Here is a 21,498-nt window from a genome sequence, read left to right on the forward strand (position 1 = left end):
TACAAAATACCAACCAATAATAGGATAGACATTTAAAATTGCAATACTGCTAAAGAAAAAAAAAATGTGTTGCATACCGTTAGATGAAATAGTATGCACCATCCCAGGACAATAAGATGACCCAAGTGGGCCTAACTCTGAGCACCTAGTGTGCGCATGTGTGTGTATGTGTGTATATATATATAATTTTTTTTTTCTTTCGATCTGCACCTTTTTCTGTGTTTTGGTGCAATTCTTGGTTATGTTTTGCAGAGACAGCAGGTGATGGAGTTTATTTCTTCGTAAAATGTTGTCATTCGTGTATACAAATTCACATTAATTTGTGCCCTTTTCTGAAGTGATTTTTTTTTTCTTTTTCCAAACAGTCATGCATCAAAACCACAAACCTTATTCATGTAGGTATTTGAAGTTTATTATATAAATGTCTGCATTTTCTTTAGAAGATTACAAAACTGATTAAGAGAAATGTACAAGCAATGATTACCATTAAGAATCGATCATAGTGAATAAAGGTTAATGGTTAAATTTATTTCAAGGAAGGTGGCGAGAGAGCTCCTTACATTATACCTATTATGACACTGTATTCTAGTTTACTGCAATGGAAGCATTGATAAGCATCTTCCAAAAACCGACTGATGGCAAAAGGGAGAGATTCAGAATTATAGTTCAAGTATTATAATTGTACTGACATGCCATGCAAAGTCTAATATAAAGAATGATTGTACATAAGTGTAGAAAAATATTCTCTATGATTTGTATTAAAAAAAAAGTTACACAGCCCCTCCCCCCAGAGATACAGTAGCTGCAGAATAATTACATCCCTTTGTGTACAATGTCCCTTTATTCTGGGTTGCAGTTAATTGGTAATGCACATCATTTTCGTCAGAGAAAACTCATCCGTTATACAACACAATCGTATCCTGAATAATCTCCTCCAGACGTCTGCTTTGCCGTGAGGAAACAAAATATGTAAATGGCAAAATGATAATTGAAAAAGATTCTAAAATAAAATAATCACATACTGGTGCATCAGTTAAGATATATTTATACACAGAAAGATTATCTGACAGATTATCTGCCAAAGATTTGAAGCCAAAACCAGAAACAGACTATAAACAGAGAACAGGTCATAAAGGAAAGCCCGAGATTTCTCCTGTTTTAAAATCCATTCCTGGCTTTGGCTTCAAATCTTTGGCAGATAATCTGTCAGATAATCTTTCTGTGTAAATGGACCCTAAGAGTCCAGAACTGGATGAAAATAAGTGGGAAGAGCAATAGGAATTGATAGGAAACGCCTTCACCACTGCAATTGATTTAATCTAGTTAAAGCAGCCATGCTTAAATATGCTGTTGAAATAAGTTAGGTTACATCTCAGTATATCATCCGCCGACAGCTCCCCTGCTGTATGATAAGACCACAGTTCAGTCATAACTCATTCTAAAGGCTTAGTGAGATCAGTATTTTAGGGAGGGGGTTAAAAAAAAAAAAAAAAAAAAAAAATCAATAAATGCTTATGTGTTCTATTGCTTTCTTATCGTACTATGCAGAGAACATTTCTCTCTCTCTCAGCTAGTTTTATCAATAGAGTAGAAAAGCTGAGGGCAGCCTGCACACCCAGTGGCTAATATATGAACCGTTCCTATAGAGCTTATATTAATAGCATCATTACTCACGTATACAGAAAGTGTGGGGTGTCCCTATGGCAGCCAGCACAGGAATTCTCACATCATAGATGCTATAGATAAAAGAACCTACCCAGCTCCCATCATGTGAAGCTTTGATCATGTCCCTGCGTACACACAACTGAGGCAAGGCATGAGTGATCCGAATGCTGTCAAAGCAATTTGTATGAGAGCTAAAAGTTGGACTATTTAGAGAGTTATGTAGAGCCAAAGCTTCATGACATTTACACTCACAGTGTACAAATGTAGTACTATTTATATAAAAAAAAAAGGCAGTAAAGCATAAACCCTACAGGATAATGACAGATATAGGCTGTACATGATCTATAAGTACTGCAGCTGTAATCATTGTGGTAATTCATAGCATGCAGCCCAATCAATAGTTTCCACTGCCATTTCTCTAGAGGAACAGGCTCATATTCTCCTGTAAGTGTTAGATCATGTTACATTCAGACGCAGTGACGTCGCTGCACTATCCCAAGTATACATAGCTACTCCAGTAGCCCAACGCACCCTCTCAGAATGTACAGGACTACACTGTGAAACCAATACAAGGCATAAGAACAAATGAATTAAAAAAAAAACACACAGAGGTAAATTAGAGCATAATAAGAAAACGGGCAACAAATGAAAGATAGAAAATGGCCATGAAATAAACTGAAACGTCTGCATGGCACGGAGTACAAGGATTTAAAGAACACAGCTTTGGAAATCACATAAGTGCTCAAAATAAAGAGTGTATCTACAACCCACTGAGATGGGCGACTAAAAACTCTCCCTATAAAAAAAAAAATATTTGTTGCCATTGTTTCAGTGTATTCTTCATGCTAGGGAGGAAGTCTTATTGCTCCGCTCTATTGGAGGACCAGTCTTTTAATTTATATCATATCACAGACTGGTTATTCGAGTCAGTAAGGTAGAAGGGTTGCCATCAACAATGTAAAGAGAGAACAGACAAAAAGCAGCAGCATTGATGGTGAGCCAGCAGAAAGCAGGTGTCTGCCGGACTGTCTTTTTGATATGTGCTATCTCTGTTGGCTTGGTTTTGTGCTATGAAACTTCAGCTCTAGCACTCTGTAAGCATACGAGTTCACGTTCACAGGGCAGTGGAGGTAATCTTCTTTATACCTCTTCTTTGAGCAAGAGTAGAACGGCCAACAGGTTCCAGCACTGGAGACAATGGATTGAGGTTCAAAGCAGAGTATGTTGCTGCCATAGCTCCCTGTAGTGGAAAAAGAACAGATCAGTATAAATCACATGAAAAAGAGGAGACTCTTCAGATATAAGGTGTCCCAAAGGTATAATGAAAAATATGACCAGAAAATATGTTTGTACCAATGATATATTGTACTATGTTTATATACTAGTAATGGTTAGTACATTGGTATTTTAATACTTATAAATTATGTCATCCAACCTTAGGAGATTAATCTCAGATCAATATCATTAATCTCAGATCAATATCAATCAATATCAGATCGGCCAGTGTGCACCAGAGATAAAACAACTGCAAAGCTTTATGCATTAACAGCATTTCCAGTAAGGTATCCTATTCACATTATTTATTCACTATGGCGGTAAACCACGGCCATCACTGTACATAAGACATATCTATATGACAATGCAAAAAGGAGAGCAATACTAGGTCACCAGTTCTACTAGAATCTGCATTGCAGTGTATTTTGCTCTGTTCATCGCCATATGTATAATGATGAAAGCACAGCTTGGGCTTCTGTTTAGTCATATAGAAGACTCTCTCTGCCACATTGATTTAGCACATTACAAGATTACCTCCACAACAACAGATCTGCTCATGTCACCTGCAGGCAGTGGCAGGCAATGACATGTAATAGCTTAAACACATTTAGGTCCTGATGGGCTGATGGCATTTTGCCATATTTAACTGTGTAAAACGCAAGCATACTAAAATATACAAAGAGGTCGCTAGTTAGTAGATTTCTAAAAAGTGAATCTGGCACAAAATCATTTATAATTGTGTAGATAAAATAGTGCAAAATACAGCAGCATCACCCCGCACAAACTCTTATCGGTAATATGGCGATTGCAAACACAAGCTGAAGAAAACACTGAGAAAGCTGCTGTGCTCACACAGGTACTACGGACTCTTCAACAGCTGATCAGCAGAGCTTCTGCGAGTCAGACCCCTGCCAGTCTGAGGGTCCTATTCCATGGAGTGATAATCAGCCAAATCTTCCCGATTCGGCTGATTATCACTCTGTGGAATAGAGACAACGATCAGCCGATGATCCTGCCATTGGCTGATCGTTTATTTAGGTTCAAACCTAAAATCATCGGGCACCGACCGCACATCGCTGCGTGGAATGGGGATGCACGGCGGGCGACTGAGGATCTCACAAGCACCATGCTTTACCCTAGCATGTTGCAGGGCTTCTCCTGCGCTCCTTCTTTCTCCCGGTCCCGTGCGCAGAAGCAGCTTTGGTGCGGCCTGTCTTAGCTGACAGACTGCTCAGCCAATAACTGGCCAGGACCACTGCGGCCAGTGATTGGCTGAGCGGTCAGTCAGCAACATGCTTAGGTAAAGTTTGGTGTTTAAAAAAGGGCTGCAGAGACATCGGTAATGATGTCCCTGCAGCCCTTGCTAAACGATTAAGGGCCGTGTAATACGCCCAGTAAACGAGCGCCAACCTAGCAGATCGGCGCTCGTTTACATTATTGATCGGGCCCCCATCGGCCCGTGGAATAGGACCCTTATATTAATGGCCAGTCCTGAGGATAAAAGGTGGATAACCTCTTTAAAAGTGATCTGTCAGAGGCTGCCCACTCTGGACAAGCCTCTTAAGAGTCCCAAAAAAAGTTTTGCAGAATGACAGCTATAATATGCTGCAGTGTGTTTAATTTCCAAGACGTGCCCCCACAGAAGAACTGAGGAATATACAGCTCTCATTGTTGGGCTGTCCACATAATGCACAGACATTGTGGGTTCTTGAAGCTCTTTATAGCAGCATGCTAATAGAGGAGGCAATGGCAATGCTTCTATTAACTCATCTTTAGGGTCAGATGACTTAAGTATAAATAACTACTGTACAATGTGAATATAGTCACCATTACCTTTACAAGGTGAGGGGCGTCCTGGCGGTTGAGCTGGAACTGAGGCAGCTGGTCACAGTGCACTATCCAGGGATGCTTAAGTACCTGGGCTGCTGTTAATCTTTGATGTGGATCCACATGAAGCATTTTTGACACCAAATCCTATAAAAGCAAAGACAAATCGTCCAGTCAATTGCTCATATTTTATCATATCATGACTAATTACTATTCAAATCTAAATTCATGAAAAGAGAGCACTTGTAGAATAGACTTCCCACTTTACACTAAGAGATGCCATGTTTATATGGCATATTTATTTCCCAAATTATACAGACTGTTTTTAGAAAACTATGTTGTGCAGTTCCAAAGCAGTGTAACCAGCCTGTGAGATGTGAAAATGGAGAAGGCTGGGAAACTCCATGTACGCCTATAGGGGATTTCTAAAACTAAAACTTTTCTAGCATTGCTGTAAGCATTAAACAGGAAAGAAACTGCAGATTAATTGGAGACTTTAGGCTGTAGTGAAGCAGTCTATATCTTGCAGGGAAGCCATAGGGAAGTTGAAATTTCCTGCACTATTCTTAGATCTTTCCAGCTGCTAATAGAAGTATTAGTATTACGCTAATATTAGCATTCCTGCTTACACAGTTTCCTAATGTGTTCTAATAGGTGTGCACTTTAATGGTTCATCCTCTTTTCATGCACCATGTTAGATTCCATTCACTGTGACCACAACAGTGTGCTTAACACAGTGTCCTCACATACATAAGAGTAGTATTGGGGAAGGATGGGTGTTAGGGTACCCAGCATGGGACGCTTACACAGAAAGGAATATATTTACTAAGTAAAACATATTGATTATTAAATGGGGGAGGACAACAGACCTTAGCGATATCAGAGACTGAATTCCAGTAGCCGCCACTCAAAGAGAACTTTCCGCTACCTATTCTTGCCAGTATTTCTTCTGGAGTATCGTCAGGTCCATTTGCAAATGGCGTGTATCTGTAAGCGAATACATAGAGGACATTGACGTTTAGGGGAAGATGGGCTTCAAGAAATAAAATATCTGGAGATAAAAATACAATGCTTCTAATCTACAAAACATTTACATAAAATACAGCTACATATTCTGGATGAAAGACACGCTATGTAACTATCATTAGACATCACCTACTGTATATACACTCACCCAGTGAGCATGGTATAGAGGAGGACACCCAGGCTCCAAATATCACATGCAGCATCATAACCCTGGCGCTTTAAAACCTGAAAACCCAACAAAAAGTATAAATGTCAGATGCATTTTGCAATGATTTAGTTATTTCATTGACCGTGAACAAGCAGAAGTGTCATCAATAAGGTATTACATCATTAAGGAAAACAACAAAGCAAACAATAAGACAACTGCTCCCATGATAAGGGCTCTTAAAATAAAAAACGTTAACATTTTTGCACATTGTACTCTCTAAATCACCTTCTAGAAAAAAATCCCTTTAGGGCATGATTGACCGGCTGCTCCTCTAGTGACTTGTGCTTTTTATAGCAATAAGCTGAGTTGTAGAATTTGGACTCTATATGGCTTGTGCATTTCTCTTTCAATAGTTAAGAGTTTTTCAAGAAGTCTTGCTGTGCATTTCATCCCTTGCAGATGTAGACAGTAGTTATCCAGGATTGAAAAACATAGCTGCTTTTTTTTTTCAAAAACAGCAACACACTAATGGAACTAAGCTGCAATACCACACACAATGAGGACAAGAATAGAGCAGTTTCTGGAAAAAAAGCAGCCATGTTTTTCTAAGCCCAGAAACCTGAATAACCCCTTAGGATAGCTTCACACGTACCGGATTTCACCCTGCGATTTTATTCTGCTGCAGATATGTGACCTGGCCCCTTTGAGCCCCGGCTCGGAGCATACATTACCTGCTCGGCCCGCGGCTGTGTGAAGCTCCCGGCTCCCCTTGTGCTGCTGTGCACTGATTGGCTGATGAGGAGCGAGGGGAGCCGAGAGCTTCACACAGCCGCGGCGCCAAGTAGATAATGTATGCTCCGGACCGGGGCTGCGGGCAGCGGGGGGTTTAAAGGGCCAGGTCACATATCCGCAGCGGAATGAAAATTCCGCTGCGGGTATGTGACCCCATAGAACTTCACTATACCAGGATCCGTGCGTGAGACTCCTGGCAGAATCACCCGTGTGAATTTATCCTTAAAGAGGTTTCTATGCAAGTGAGAAAAGCTAGATAGAAATGAAGTGTGTTATTGTGGTGGGGTGCTGTTGTACAGTCCCCTAGAAATTGTGGAAGTGTTTATAAATATATATGCATCTGCTACATACAAGTGCTGTGACCTCTGCCCAGAATCTGTATTACCTGCACTATTACATATGGTATGAAAGGAGAAATCTGCGAAACTCCGAAACTGAATGGGAACTGTTCCCTGCTTATGACTTCACAGACTAGTGTAATTCTAGTTTCAGAATGGAAAATTTTCTATTGTGAAAGTGTTATTGACTCTACATCTCCTCAATTACGTGAATGCAGTAAAAGCTCATAAAACTGCAGGAAAACTGCAGATCAGGGAATGTTTCCAAATAATATTCTCACCAATAAACTGTAGCTATTAGAAGGATTTTCTAGGACTTCTATGGCCTTTTTTTAGGATAGGTCATGAATCTCTTATTGGTGGTGGTCAAATAGCACGTCAGCTGTTTGCCAAAATCATGGTGCATATATCTATCTATATATCTATATACATTCATGTTCATATTTAGTCTAAGTAGTTGGTCGGTCTATACAATGATAAATTAACCCCTTCCTGTCAGTAACATGTATATATACACTTTCCTACTGCACATTCCCCGTGCAGTAGGAATGTATATATACGTGTATGCGTGACCGCTGCTGAGAGAGCGATCCCGCTCACATCAGTGTCCGGGGAGCTGAGGGTAATGAGAGGCAGCTGTGATCCCGGCGGTGTTTAAGGAACTCTGTGACAGAACAAGCATCTGTCACTGAGTGATCGGGACCCCCGCAACCATGCTGTGGGGGTCCCGATTGCATGTGCCGACAGGCGGGGGTAAGCTTCTTACCTCCGTCCTGTCGGATCGGCGATTCATGCATAGAGTCTGCTCTCAGGCAGACTCTATAGATAGATCGCCAATAACACTGATCTATGCTATGCTATGGCATAGTACATGCAATCTATTGATTGCATGCTTTACAGTAATAAAAAGTGTAAAAAAAAAAAGTTTAATGAAAAAAGTTCAAGTTCAAGTTTAAAAGTATTAAAAAACCCTTATAAACCCCCTCCCAATAAAAGTTTAAAAGACCCCCTTGCCCATTATAAAAATATAAATATTAAAAAAAGAAACATACTACATATCGTAGCGTGCGGAATTGTCTGATCTATTTAAATATCACATTGTTCCCGCACAGTGAACAGCGTAAACTGAAGAAAAAAAAAAAAAAAAGACACACACCAGGTTTGCTGATTTTAATAAATTATATATCAGAAAAAATATTAATAAAAACTAGAGATAATGGCAAACAAATGACACCCCAACCAGCCCTGTAGGTGGAAAAATAAAAGCGCTATGGCTCTTAGAAGGCGGAAGGAACATTGCATTAATATGACCCAGACTTTTGTGCATCAAAGGGCTCTGTCTAAAAGGGGTTAATATCCTCTCTCATGATATGTGGCCTAGTCTGTGCTTCTATTGATAGAATGCAGAGCTACCACTTGACATGAAAAAGAGCTTTCAACTATAGCACAATGACTATTAAAAAAAAAAAAAAAAAACACACAACTAGGCAGATGAACTTTTTGCCATCTATCAGCATGTAACTGAACAGTTTGGCTCCACCAGGACCCAGGAATCAGATCTGGTGAGTAGAGATGTGGATGCACGCTGTTGGTTTGGTATTCCCAATTTACCAACAAGTTAACATCAAAAATAGAAAAAATTCAACAGTATCCATTGGAGGGACAAATGAGCTTTATTGCATATCCAGGACAAACAGTGATGTTTCAACCAACAGTTGGTCGAAGCTTTGCTGTTTGAAGATTTATCTATCAGCATGTGTCATGCTTGTTTGTGTTCCAAAGACACTAGTATATGGCCATCAGGAGAATGAGCAAGAAAAAGCATAGTAGCTCATTTCAATTCCTGGCTCACAGGCAACTTTATAAGTCTATGGGGCCGCTGGACAGAGGTGATTGAAGGTGGGTAAGTCCACCCCCCCCCCCAGGCTTGTTTTCCTGATTGGTGATCTAAATAAAGTTTTTTTTTTTTAAATGACAGGTAAGCTTCAAGTGCAGTCATCTTACATGCTTCTGTACTTTGCTTCCTGAGCGGAGATCTCAGGGACTGTACTTAATGGCAGTACAATGAAGCCTATGGAAACACTGGCTACAGGCATTTAATCCGTTAATAAACGGTGAAAAGTGAACTAGGGAGTCAACACAAGGCCGGGTCCCTGAGGTGTTGGCTTGAGCACTGAAGAGCAGGATGTAAAGTGAGAAAGTCAGCAGAGAGAACTTCAAACATAAAGATCAGCAACAGCAAAAGCTGTAGGCTAAAAGACAACCCTCCAGAGTAATAATCCAATATATTGATCGGTAAACAATGGACAACATTTTCAAAGGGGCCTGCAAAGGGAATAAAAAAATAATAGCTCATCCTTTAACACTTCTAGCTCATGTCTAAGGATTGAATATGCTCCTCCAAGGGAGTGACTGCACAGACAAGAACTCATAAAAAGAAATGTAAACTACCTCAGGAGCAACAAAGTTAGCAGTGTAACAAGGAGTCATCAGCAAACCATTTTCTGCCCTGAGCTGCTTTGCAAACCCAAAGTCACAGATTCGAATAGACTCCGGATTTCCAGACTCGTCCACATAAAGAATATTGCTGGGTTTTAAATCTCTGTGGACCACCTGCAAAAGAACAATATGGCATTTTAAGAACTTACATCCACCAGGCCCATGGCTCTGATACATGTAACCAAATGTGCTAATGTGATATCTATATAGCTCAAACAATGGTGTAATCCTCTACATCATCCAACATTCTGTGGGGCAACAGGAATATCGACCACTCTCTACAGACACTTAGAACTTAATGGGGCACACCGTGACAGATCTGTTCCAGCATATTGATAGGATTTTGTAAGATCGGTCACAATATTGTCATTGCTACTTCTGTTCCTCTAACAAACCTATTGCAGTTGCAGGAAATGGATATATTGATTAATATACATTTCCAGCATACTCCGGCCACGTCTGCAGACAGATTAATGTATGGCCCCATTTTTCCCCACAGATGGAGGAACTGTGCACGCTGCATTTTACTACTTCATATTAAGCATCTCTACTATATCCCAAGTATGACCATAAAAATAACGTGACTGTTTGCACTTAGAAGCAATAAAGCAGCTAAAGGGCCATGTCTAGCTAATCATTAAACACATGACAACCTTCGTAAAGCATCATTACAGTAATCTCTCTTACCCATTGTGAATGGAGGTATTCTACGGTTTTCGTTATAGTGTGCAGTACGGCACTTGCTTCCCTTTCTGAGAAGAACTTCTGCCGTAGGATTTTGTCCAAAAGTTCCCCTCCTTTCATTAGTTCTGTTACTAAATATACATACTTTCCATCATCGTACACCTGAAACACATGACAAGAATAGAGATTAGAACACTTTAATGCATGCAGAGCATTAATGCTGCTCCCACACTGTTGTAGAGTCCTGACAACAACGTCATGTATTATGTAGAAGTGTCTGGAGGTGTACTTTTCTCCTATTAAATAAACATGGGGTTGGATAATGGATACATAAAATCTTGTGGGCAATACATGGAGCTGCATGTCTATACAGTGGCGTACATCTGAGTCTTCCATATAGACGAGACAGTACAATTTCTTTCTCCTGTCACAAATCCCTCTATACTGACATGGATTTATAGTCAACAGCCCAGCAACTATTGTAGGATAGAAAAATGATTGACCAGATTTACACATACTTAAAAGGGGAACTGATTATCATTAGAAGAGGCAGGCCGGGTGACGCGGCAGTACCTTTAAGGGGACTCAAGCGGATTTTGCCCTGACTAACCGCGCGGGACCAGTGCTGAGGAGGAAGGTAAGATACATACCTTTCTCCTCAGCGTCCCTGGGGCTATAGATTCATCTAACTTGCTGATAGTTCTCCTTTAGATGTTGCATTGTAAATACCATTACTAGAGATGATCGAAATTCTTACCATCCCTAACTATTAAACCTGCACTAACAATGGTTATACAATGTACACAAAACCAAATACAATTTGAGGCTGCTGGAGATATATATTTTTTCCAGAACAAAATAATATAATCCTTGATTACATAAGCTTCTGTATTGTGTAATAATAATAACTGGTTGAGAATGAAGTGAATTTTCTAGGAATGAATAATAAACCCACCTACTGGTAATATTTTTAACTAGTGGAATATGTATACAAAGAAAGCACGCTTGTATAAAAACAATGCTACTCTGCAAGCCACTTACATCCTTCAACGTGATAATGTTTGGATGCTGCCCATAACGTAGTAAAATCTCTATTTCTTCCGTTGGATCGCGCTTACTCTTATCAATAATCTTTGAGAGAGGGAAAAAAAAAAAAAAGGAAATAAGGAAAAACAAAAGAACAATTGTCTGTAGTATCCAATAAAATACATGCACAAAAAACCTCATAACATCACAATGCAAATATAGTGGTGGAAAATAAAAGGGGCTTAAGATTGGTTACTACTCCTTGTGGGGTCTCCAATGTTCCCCCATGCCACATAACAGCAGTAGCATTATATCTGATTGGTGGAGGGCAGGTTTACTTAGACCACGTTGATCTTAAAGTGCTACAACACATGGCCACTTTTGCCCCACTCTTGTCTCCAGTTCAGGTGTGGTTTGCAATTAAGTTCTGTTTACTTCAATGGAACTGAGTTTCAAACCCCACCCAATCTGGAGACAAGAGTGGTGCAATAGTGGCCATGTTTTTGTAGCACTGGATTACCCCATTAAGTAGAAGCCTGCTTGGGTAAGGTACCTTTGAAACCTATAGCAGCTACTAGCTGACAGAGTTCCACCATAATTTATGCTAGTTACTGGCCTAAAATACAGTAAACCTACTTTAAGTGACTTGGAGGCATAAACCTGACAAAAACAATGCATTTTATTGTGTTAATGTGTAAATCTTCATTTTTATTTTTCATTTTGTGATAGTTTTAGTCTCAAGAAACAAGTTAATAATGCTGCAAGTCAGGTAGGTCCTGGCAGATCACTGTCAGTACATAGACGCAGCGGTCTGAACGACCGCTGCGTGTATGTAAATCTGCCGGCCGCTTAACCCCTTCTGATGCTGGCCGCCTCCCGCTCCGCTCTGTATACATACCTCCTCGCTCCACGGGGGGTCCCGGCGTCCTGCTCTCGAGCCCGGCCAATCAGTGTGTTGCCAAGCTGCAGCCACTGATTGGCCAGGACCTAGCCGACTCGCAGCGTTATTAACGCCTTAGGGTACAAACACACACACCGTATACGCAGCAGATTTGATGCTGCAGATTTGATGCTGTGTTCAGTTATTTAGATCTAATCTGCTGCGTATTTACTGCGTGTTGCAGCAGTAAATACGCTGCATATACGGTGTGTGGGTTTATACCCTAATATTGTAACTTCAGGGACCACTTTTATGTATATATAGAAAGGTGACCACCAGGGAAAACACAAGTGGGCAGATACAGAAGAGCAGGCAACTGTAGATGGTAATGTTGCATTTAGTGTTAAGTCATAGATGGTAATAAGTGGCTTTGTTCTGTGCAAAAAACTTTGAAAAACTGATTCATGGTTTTCTTTTTAATAACTGAAGTGTCAGCTGAGATGATCTATGGAGTATGCACTGTTTATAAACAGGCTTATAAATATAAAGAATAAAACTATAGCGTACAGCATTAAGTTTCTGGGACAACCATTACCTTTACTGCATACTCCATATTGGTGGCCTTGTGAATACACCGTTTACAAATAGAATAGGAGCCAACCCCAATATCTTCCTTCAAGTCATAACCGTCAGTAAACTGGATGCTATTTCTGTGAAGCTGAAATATAAATATTACCGTTACTATTCATCAACTGCTTCCCACATAGAAAATCACTTTATAGAGATGGTCAGGTTCTGTGCTGGCTCTGATATATCGGCCATGACAATAGTAATAAAAAAAGCATCAGTCATTTAAAGATTTCAATCTGTTTTAATTTGTTAGCAACCTACCGATCAGCAATTGAGTGGCCACTAGAGATGAGAGAACCTCAGGCACACTTGGGCTCATCCAAACGAGAACATGCAGCATTGAATTAACAGTTCCTGAAGAAGTTGGATGCAGCCCTAAGGCTGCCTAGGAAACATGAATACAATCTATGGCCTATGGCTGTACCCATATTTTCCAGGACTCCTTAGGGGTAAACTTCTGTAGCCACCGGTAATCAAATCCTGCATTCTCTGGTTTGGATGAACACGAGCGTGCCTGAGGTTCTCTCATCTCTAGTGGCCACTCAATCATTTCAGCCTGGAAAACCACTTTAGGGTACAAACACACACATCGTATACGCAGCAGATACGCAGCAAATACGCAGCCGATTTGATGCTGTGTTCAGTTATTTAGATCTAATCTGCTGCGTATCGCAGCAGTAAATATGCTGCGTATACGGTGTGTGTTTATACCCTTAGGGTGCCTTCACACCTACCGGATCCACAGCGGATCTCACTTCTGCGGATTCAAAGCGAGAACCACTGCGGATCCGGTATCAATTCACCCCTATGATAGCACATACTCGCAGCGGGATTCACATCCCGCTGTGAATATGTGCTTTAACTCCCTGGTGCCCGCAGCCCCGCCATCGCATCCCCACATCCCCCCCATCAGCCCACCCCCAGCCCGCCGCCGCCCGCATCCCGCCGCCGAGAGCATACAGTACCTGCTCGGCAGTGAGGCTGCCGGCTCCGGTCCCGCTCAGATCCGGGAGCCGGGAGCCTCACTGTAATGTACGCTCGTGGCGGCGGGCCGGAGATGGGCTGATGGGGAGGATGTGGCCGGGATGGGGGGGGGGGGATGTGCCACCGCCGGGGATGGGGGATGCGACGGCGGGGCTGCGGGCACCAGGGAGTTAAAGCACATATTCACAGCGGGATGTCAATCCCGCTGCGAATATGTGCCATCATAGGGGTGAATTGATACCGGATCCGCAGCGGTTCTCGCTTCGAATCCGCAGAAGCGAGATCCGCTGTGGATCCGGTAGGTGTGAAGGCACCCTTAAAGTGAATTACTTGTTAGTAGCAGCTCATGTTTTAAACTGCTGACACTGTTAGACAGCTTTTCCATGAAGGAAACACGTTACCTTTCATATATCTGCTGCACTTCCATAATGTGGAGCAATGCTTTTTTTCGGTTTTCTTCTATGCAATCACATACTGATATATGAAAGGTACAGTGTGTCTCCTCGACCTAACAGTGTCAGCAGTTTGGAATGTGAATTGCAGCAGACAGATTCACTTTAAACAATGAGAGCATTACTGCAGTTTCTGAATGGCCCTTTTCTGCCAGTATTGTTTACTGGGGACCAGTTTTAAGAGTACACAACACAACTGGGTTTTATAAAAATGCATATCTAAAGTCATGCTACAGATCTCAAATCTACTGTTTTGAGGTCTCTTAGGTTTTTGAGCCATTTATTGAACCTATATTTTGGCCCTTTTAATGCAATCTTTTTGGAGTTGTTTTTTTACCCCATTGACTTTGACTGGGAAGATATTAGGAAGATTAGGGGAGATATTTTGAGCAAAAATTGTAGCCTAAAAAAACCCCTTAGTGATTAGATGAAACGGGGTGTGACCACTTCACTATTAATGTAGCTGACCGGGCCCTTTTCAGCTGGTGTCTAGCTTGTGGGATTTGCTAGGCCTGAGAGGTAAACACAAACACACACACACACACACACTAGAAAATCTAACATCTGTTTGTTCTAAGAACATTTGCTTGTGCTTCACATAAACACACACGCAGCCATTTTCCTGCTGACATAACACATTGCTTCTGCAGTGGTGAAGATGCAGATTAATGTTTGGTGTATTTCCTATTCCAACTCAAGTATGCAGACAATGTCTTCTGCTGAACAGAGTGCGCTCAGTGGATGAGGCCCTGACAATCCTGGAGATCATGCTGCCTGCAATGCTCAGTGTAGATCTTTCATTCCCCTCAGCTGGGTGCATAGTACACATTTACGGTTACTGCCGGCTACTGACAGAATTACCAGCATGCCCACCATTTCCCTTCACGCAGCTCTGAAATTTCACTGTTAGTTAATCATTACTGATTTCTTTAGACCCAGATCTCTGCATAAAACACTAACATGATTGCTGTATTAAATAAAAAAAATATCTGCCCGTGCAGACTGTTCAGGCTTTCTTGCTTTACTTTTGACAAAGCCACATAGGGTAATCTACTAGTGAGTACTACAGGAGTTCATCTACTGATATTTTCACAAGACGCTGTACATAACAGGTTTGAAGATTTTTCCTAACTACCAGAAGATTTGTGGAAAGGTAAAAGAAAGGCAAGAGTAAAATAAGAATAGGAGAGGAAAAGAAAAAAATAGGATTAGTCTTACCGGTAAGACTGTTTCTTCGAACCTTCACGACGGCACCATAGGAGGATGGGTTGTACCCTAGGGACAGGAAAAAGCACGAGAGGTTAAAAGCCCCTCCCTTTCCTCCCAGCACCAGTGCCTTTATAACAACCAATAGCACCACGTGAGTATCATATTAACATACAATACTAGGGAGGGATACTGGTGCCGTCGTGAAGGTTCGAAGAAACAGTCTTACCGGTAAGACTAATCCTATTTTCTCTCCTCACCTTCACGACGGCACCATAGGAGCAATACCAACCATTACTCTTAGGGGGGGACCACAGCCTGTAGCACCTTCCTGCCGAAGGACAGATCTTCCCTTGACTGCAAAAGTAGTCTATAGTGTCTTGAGAATGTGTGGGGGGACGACCATGTCGCGGCCCTGCAGATCTGTTCCAGAGAGGCCGAAGCCCTTTCGGCCCATGATGTGGACATCGCTCTAGTAGAATGAGCTCTTATATTAATGGGAGAAGGTAGGTCTTGAGCTTTATAGGCTTCTGTTATTGAGTCTTTTATCCATCGGGCGATGGTACTTTTTGAGACTTTTTTCCCTTTGTTCTTTCCCTGGAACTGGATAAATAGATTTTGATCAGTTCGCCAGGGAGCCGTAGTTTCCATATACTGTAGGACTGCTCTTCTAACGTCTAGAGTATGGAATTTTTCCTCTAATGAATTTTTGGGATTTGGACAGAATGATGGAAGGATAATGTCCTGATTCTTATGAAACTCTGTAACTACCTTAGGTAGAAAAGAAGGATCTGTTTTTAAGGTAATACAGTCTTCTGAGATAGTACAATATGGTTTACGGATAGTTAAGGCCTGGATTTCACTCACCCTCCTGGCTGAACATATCGCGACCAAAAAGACTGTTTTGTATGAAAGAAGTCTTATAATAATGTCTGTTATGGGTTCAAAGGTAGGTCTTGTTAAGCCTTCTAAAACTATATTCAGGTCCCATGGCGGATGAATAGTCTGAGGTTTAGGATTAATTCTAGACGCAGCTCTTATAAACCTTTTGATCCATCTATGGTCAGCTAAGTTTGTGTCATAGATTGCTGATAAGGCCGAAACCTGTACTTTAAGGGTGGCTGGTCTAAGGCCTTTAGACAGTCCCGCCTGTAAGAAGTCCAGGATTTGGGCTATGTTTGGTTCTGCCGGAATTGGTGGAGGAGATTTACACCAAGAGGAGAACACCTTCCAGACTTTTAGGTAGATGGAATTAGTTACCTTCTTTCTGCTTTTCATGAGGGTGGATATTACCTCCTCTGATAAGCCTCGGCTTCTTAATATTGTCTCTTCAGGATCCATGCAGACAACTGTAGTTTCTCTGGTTCTGGATGGAGAATCGGACCCTGAAAGAGAAGGTCGGTTACTTGTGGAAGTAGGACTGGCTCCTCCACTGCTAGTGTCTTGAGGAGGCCAAACCAGCTCCTTTTCGGCCAGTATGGAGCTATCAGAATAACCTTTATTCCCTGATCCCTGATCTTCTGGAGTACCTTTGGTATCAGTGGGATGGGAGGAAAGGCGTAAGCTATTTTTACCTTCCAATTTTGTGTCAGGGCATCTACTGCAGTAGGATGGTCTGATGGGTTCAGTGAGTAGAAGTTTGTCACCTTCTTGTTTTTTCTTGTGGCAAACAAATCTATCTCGGGTCTCCCCCAGCGTTCTACTAGCTGACGGAAGATCTGATCTTTGAGACACCACTCCCCTGGATGAACCTGGTGGCGACTGAGAAAGTCTGCCTGAGTATTTTCTGTTCCTTTCAGGTGGGTTGCTGAGAGAGACAGAAGATGAGACTCTGCCCACGTGAATATTTGTTTTGAAACTGACCATAGGGGATTGTGTTTTGCACTGCCCTGGTGTCTTAAGTGAGCTACCGTGGTGACATTGTCCGATAGAACATGCACATGGGTGTCTTTTAAGGTGTTTTGAGCCGCCTGTAACGAATTCCTGACTGCCTTGAGTTCTTTGAGGTTTGAGGAGTCTTTTAAATCGTTTGTGTCCCAAATCCCCTGAAAGAATTGGGTCCCGACTTGGGCTCCCCAACCTGTCTGGCTTGCGTCTGTTTTTACTATTACCTTGGGTTGAGGGTTCCACTGTACCCCTTTTTGTAGATTCTCTCTTCCTTGCCACCAGCGAAGTGATTTTTTCGTCTGGGGGGTGAGGGAAAACTTTTTGTCTAATCCCGAAGGTTTTTTGTTCCAGGTCTTTAGAATCTGGGCCTGAAGTGAACGGGAATGGGCTTGACTCCAAGGCACCGCTGGGATGGATGAAGTCATTGAGCCTAGAACTGACATTGCCTCTCTCACAGACGTCAGTGAGCTGTTCTTTAGTTTCCTGATTTTTGTGAGGATCTTTTGTATTTTTTCCTCCGGAAGAAATGACGTCTGAAGGGTTGAATCTAGGAGGATTCCTAGAAACACTTTCCTGTGAGATGGCACCAGGTCGGATTTGTCGACGTTGATGATCCACCCTAGAGATGTTAGAAGGTTGCGAGTTGTCTCCAGATCTTGTATCAGCTTGTTTTGTGTGTCTGCTATGATGAGGAGATCGTCCAGGTAGGCCACGATATTTATTCCCTGGAGATGGAGAAAAGATATCACCTCTGACATCACGTTGGTGAAGATTCTTGGAGCCGAGGAGATCCCGAACGGGAGAGCTCTGAACTGATAGTGACGAACCTCTTTCCCTATGAGAATCGCAAACCTTAGATATTTTTGGGAATCCTGGTGTATTGGGACATGATAGTAGGCGTCCTGGAGATCTATGGAGGCCATCAATGCCCTGGACGCTACTAGGGGTGTTGTCGTCTGTATTGATTCCATCTTGAACCTCTGATATCTGACATATTGGTTCAATGGTTTTAGGTTTATAATTAGACGGAAGGAGCCGTTTGGTTTTTTTACTAGAAACAAGTTCGAGTAGTGACCCGCTCCTTTCTCCTTTGGTGGAACTAGGGAGATTACTTCCATACTGTGTAATTTCCTCACGCTTTTCACTAATTCTTTTTGTAGGGGATCTGAAGACTGACGTGAGATTGTAAATCTGTGTGGGGGAGGGTGAGTTAGCTCTATTCGGTAGCCCTCCCTGATGATATTTGTTACCCAGTTGTTGTTGGTAATATATGTCCACCCATCTGAAAAGTCCTTCAGTCTTCCCCCTACCGGGCCGGTGTCACTGTTTGTCTTGGGAGGACTTGGGGTTGAAAAAAATATTTCTCCCTTTCCCTCCCTTGGAGTAACTCCAGCGGCCCCCTTTCCCTTTACCGCGGTAGTTGTCCTGAAACCTCGGTCTTTTGTACTGTTGTTTCTTTTGTGGGGGTTTCTCTTCTGGTAAGGCCTTCTTTTTATCTGCCGACTTTTCTATAATTTTATCCAGATGTGTTCCAAACACATATTGACCTTCAAATGGTATACCGCACAGATTTGATTTGGCGGTATTATCTCCGGTCCAATTTTTTAACCAAAGCGCCCGGCGGGCGGCATTGGTTAGTGCGCCATCCTTGGCTGCGAATCGGATGGATTCTGCTGTGGCGTCGGCTAAAAATGCAGTGGCATCTTTTAGTAGGGGTAGGGAGTCCACTATTTGTTGTCTCGGACATTTATCATTTAAATGGCCTTCTAGCTGTTCTACCCAAACATGGAGGGCCCTGGCAACGCAGGTGGCAGCAACGTTATTTTTTAATGAGTACGATACTGTTTCCCAGGATTTCTTTAAGAGGCTTTCCGCTTTACGGTCCATGGGATCTTTAAGCTGAGAGGAATTCTCAAAGGGCAACAAGGATTTTTTTGTGGTCTTGGCTACCTGTGCGTCTATTTTAGGAATATCTTCCCACTTAGACGTATCTTCTTCCCCGAAGGGTAACCGTCTTCTAATTTCGCTGGGCACCTGTAACCTCTTTTCTGGTTCTGCCCACTCATCAGTGATCAACTGTTGTAATGTGTCATGGACTGGAAAAACCAATTTTTTCTTGGCTCTCAGTCCCTGAAACATCTTATCCTTAGGGGCTACCTGCTCCTGAACTTGTTCTACACTCAGGGCATCTCTGACCGCTTTGAGTAGGGCAGAGGTGTGTTCTGAGGGAAAGAAGTACTTCCTTATTTCTTCTTTCTGTTCAGTCTCATTATCGCTCATTTCTATTGATTCCTGAATCTGACCAGATTCATCAGAAGACGCGGATGAGTGTCTCCTACGTTTCCTGGATAATGTAGTTTCTTCTGAAGCTGCTACAGAAGCAGAATAACTTGACATGGTATCTACCGGTGCATCATTGGATACTACCTGATGGACAGGGGAGACCTGAGGAGGGTCTAGGTCTAATGGAGCAGGAGGAGGGGTAGGTGGAGGTAGCGGCAGAGGAGGAGGAGGGAGTCTAGTTATAGATGTAGCGATCTCCTCCTTCATCATTTTCCTGATATCTTCCAGGAATGATGATCTGTCTTCCTTTATGATTTCCCCAATGCAAGATGGGCAGATGTTTTTCTTGCAACTGGATGACAATTTTGCATTGCAGTTCACACATCTCCTCTCTGGTGCTCTAGGTTTATCCTTCTTAGGATTAGATTCTTTAGTCTCCTAAGGAGGATAAACAATATATATATACATCAGATTTAAGAAGATGATCACCCAATGTAAGCACCACCACACTGGCTGTATAGCCATAGAGAGTATATATATCTCTATATAATATATATACATATATATACCCATATGTATATACCCGTAATATATATCATAATTTCTCCTGCACCCATATACAGATTGAGAGTGGAGCAGATCCTCATGGTAATTTGTACTATCAATGTAATATATCACCCATAGTGGAAGACATGCACTGATTTCAGAGGCAAAAAAATCTGCAGAGTTTGCATGGGAAGCGTGCTGAATGCAGAGCTGCGCATGCGGAAGCGGCCGAAGCCGGTACACTACTCACAGTTACCGCCGTAGCAGTCTTGTCGGACGTGGAGGGATCCATCACCAACAGCGAGACGATCCGACCAGCTCGCGCTGAAGATTTAAACTGAGCGGTCCCGGAAGTGGAGCGCACGGCGTCTGACGTCATCTCCGGAGCGCCGGTCTTCCACGTCACACGCGGGCGACCCGGCGTCCTGACGTCACCAGCAGCGTCCTACGTCACACGTAGAACGCCGCAGCCTCCGCGTCATGCGCCGAGCGCCGCGGCGTCCACGTCACAGGTGAGGCGACGCGGTCTTCCCATAGCCGGGATCCCGTCTGCCCAAATCCACCGGTGGGGAGCGAATAATTCGGGTCCCCCCCTTACTGCCGAGTACCTGGAGACAGTGCGAGGCTCCCACGGGAAACGACGGAACTGCTCCTCCCTACGGCCGGCCGTCTGGTTGGAAGGAAGGAAGCCGAAGCCTCGATCGATCCTACAGCCATGGTAAGTCTTTTTTCTTCTTAGAGGGGATCTCTCCTCGCCTTCACGCGGATCCCCTCCCTCTCGTGCCTGCCCTAATGGGACAGGAAAAAGCACTGGTGCTGGGAGGAAAGGGAGGGGCTTTTAACCTCTCGTGCTTTTTCCTGTCCCTAGGGTACAACCCATCCTCCTATGGTGCCGTCGTGAAGGTGAGGAGAGAAAACACAGGAACTTATTAATGTGGAAAACATGACACAGAGGAACTTAAGTATATAAAGACAGGAGGTGGCTACAGTTTTTAGGAACAGAAAGGAGGAAACAAATTTTTACCAATGTAAAAACACTTTAGTACATAATATCTCACTAAGCTGAGATTAAGGAGACAATTTCATCCTGTTAAAGGGAACTTGTCACTTTTTAGTGTGTGTGTGTGTGTGTGTATATATATATATATATATATATATATATATATATATATATATATATTATATTCATGATTAATTTATTATATATATATATATATATATATATATATATATATATATGTGTGCATTATAAATATTTCATGATTACAAAAAAGAAAAAAGAAAGTTATCTAGTAACCACACTAGAGTCATTCTTTCAAGCAGTTAGCACACAGCCTCACCCTCTTCCCC

General features: G+C 42.3%; 2 protein-coding genes across 4 annotated transcripts in view; both read right to left on the reverse strand.

The window, feature by feature from the left end:
* Window positions 1-822: 822 nt before the first annotated feature.
* The window catches only part of RPS6KA3 (ribosomal protein S6 kinase A3), a 95,713-nt gene continuing 75,037 nt past the window's right edge, over window positions 823-21,498 (reverse strand). For all 3 annotated transcript variants that reach the window (XM_069945776.1, XM_069945775.1, XM_069945777.1), the window contains 8 exons: window positions 12,756-12,878; window positions 11,296-11,385; window positions 10,258-10,416; window positions 9,523-9,684; window positions 5,942-6,018; window positions 5,637-5,754; window positions 4,774-4,914; window positions 823-2,905 (listed from right to left, as the gene is read on the reverse strand). In XM_069945776.1, the coding sequence (XP_069801877.1) occupies window positions 2,780-2,905; window positions 4,774-4,914; window positions 5,637-5,754; window positions 5,942-6,018; window positions 9,523-9,684; window positions 10,258-10,416; window positions 11,296-11,385; window positions 12,756-12,878 (996 nt within the window). In that variant the 3' untranslated portion in view covers window positions 823-2,779. The remainder of the gene's footprint in view (window positions 2,906-4,773; window positions 4,915-5,636; window positions 5,755-5,941; window positions 6,019-9,522; window positions 9,685-10,257; window positions 10,417-11,295; window positions 11,386-12,755; window positions 12,879-21,498) is intronic.
* On the reverse strand, window positions 15,451-20,527 carry LOC138768045 (uncharacterized). The gene is made up of 4 exons (XM_069946052.1): window positions 20,399-20,527; window positions 18,767-20,040; window positions 16,693-18,625; window positions 15,451-16,035 (listed from the first exon to the last, which is right to left on the reverse strand). Exons 1-4 carry the CDS (start codon window positions 20,525-20,527, stop codon window positions 15,733-15,735), a joined length of 3,639 nt encoding a protein of 1,212 aa, XP_069802153.1. The 3' UTR covers window positions 15,451-15,732.

Source organism: Dendropsophus ebraccatus, chromosome 11 (assembly GCF_027789765.1).
Source record: "Dendropsophus ebraccatus isolate aDenEbr1 chromosome 11, aDenEbr1.pat, whole genome shotgun sequence".
Classification (NCBI taxonomy): Eukaryota; Metazoa; Chordata; class Amphibia; order Anura; family Hylidae; genus Dendropsophus; species Dendropsophus ebraccatus.

Excerpts from the sequence above, each read along its gene's own strand:
- LOC138768045 (XM_069946052.1), bottom strand. The coding sequence starts at position 20,527 with ATGACGTCAGACGCCGTGCGCTCCACTTCCGGGACCGCTCAGTTTAAA. Across the intron at positions 20,041-20,398 it reads AGACTGCTACGGCGGTAACT|GAGACTAAAGAATCTAATCC; the intron begins GTGAGTAGTGTA and ends TATCCTCCTTAG. Across the intron at positions 18,626-18,766 it reads CCCCCACAAAAGAAACAACA|GGGGAAGACTGAAGGACTTT; the intron begins GTACAAAAGACC and ends CCGGCCCGGTAG.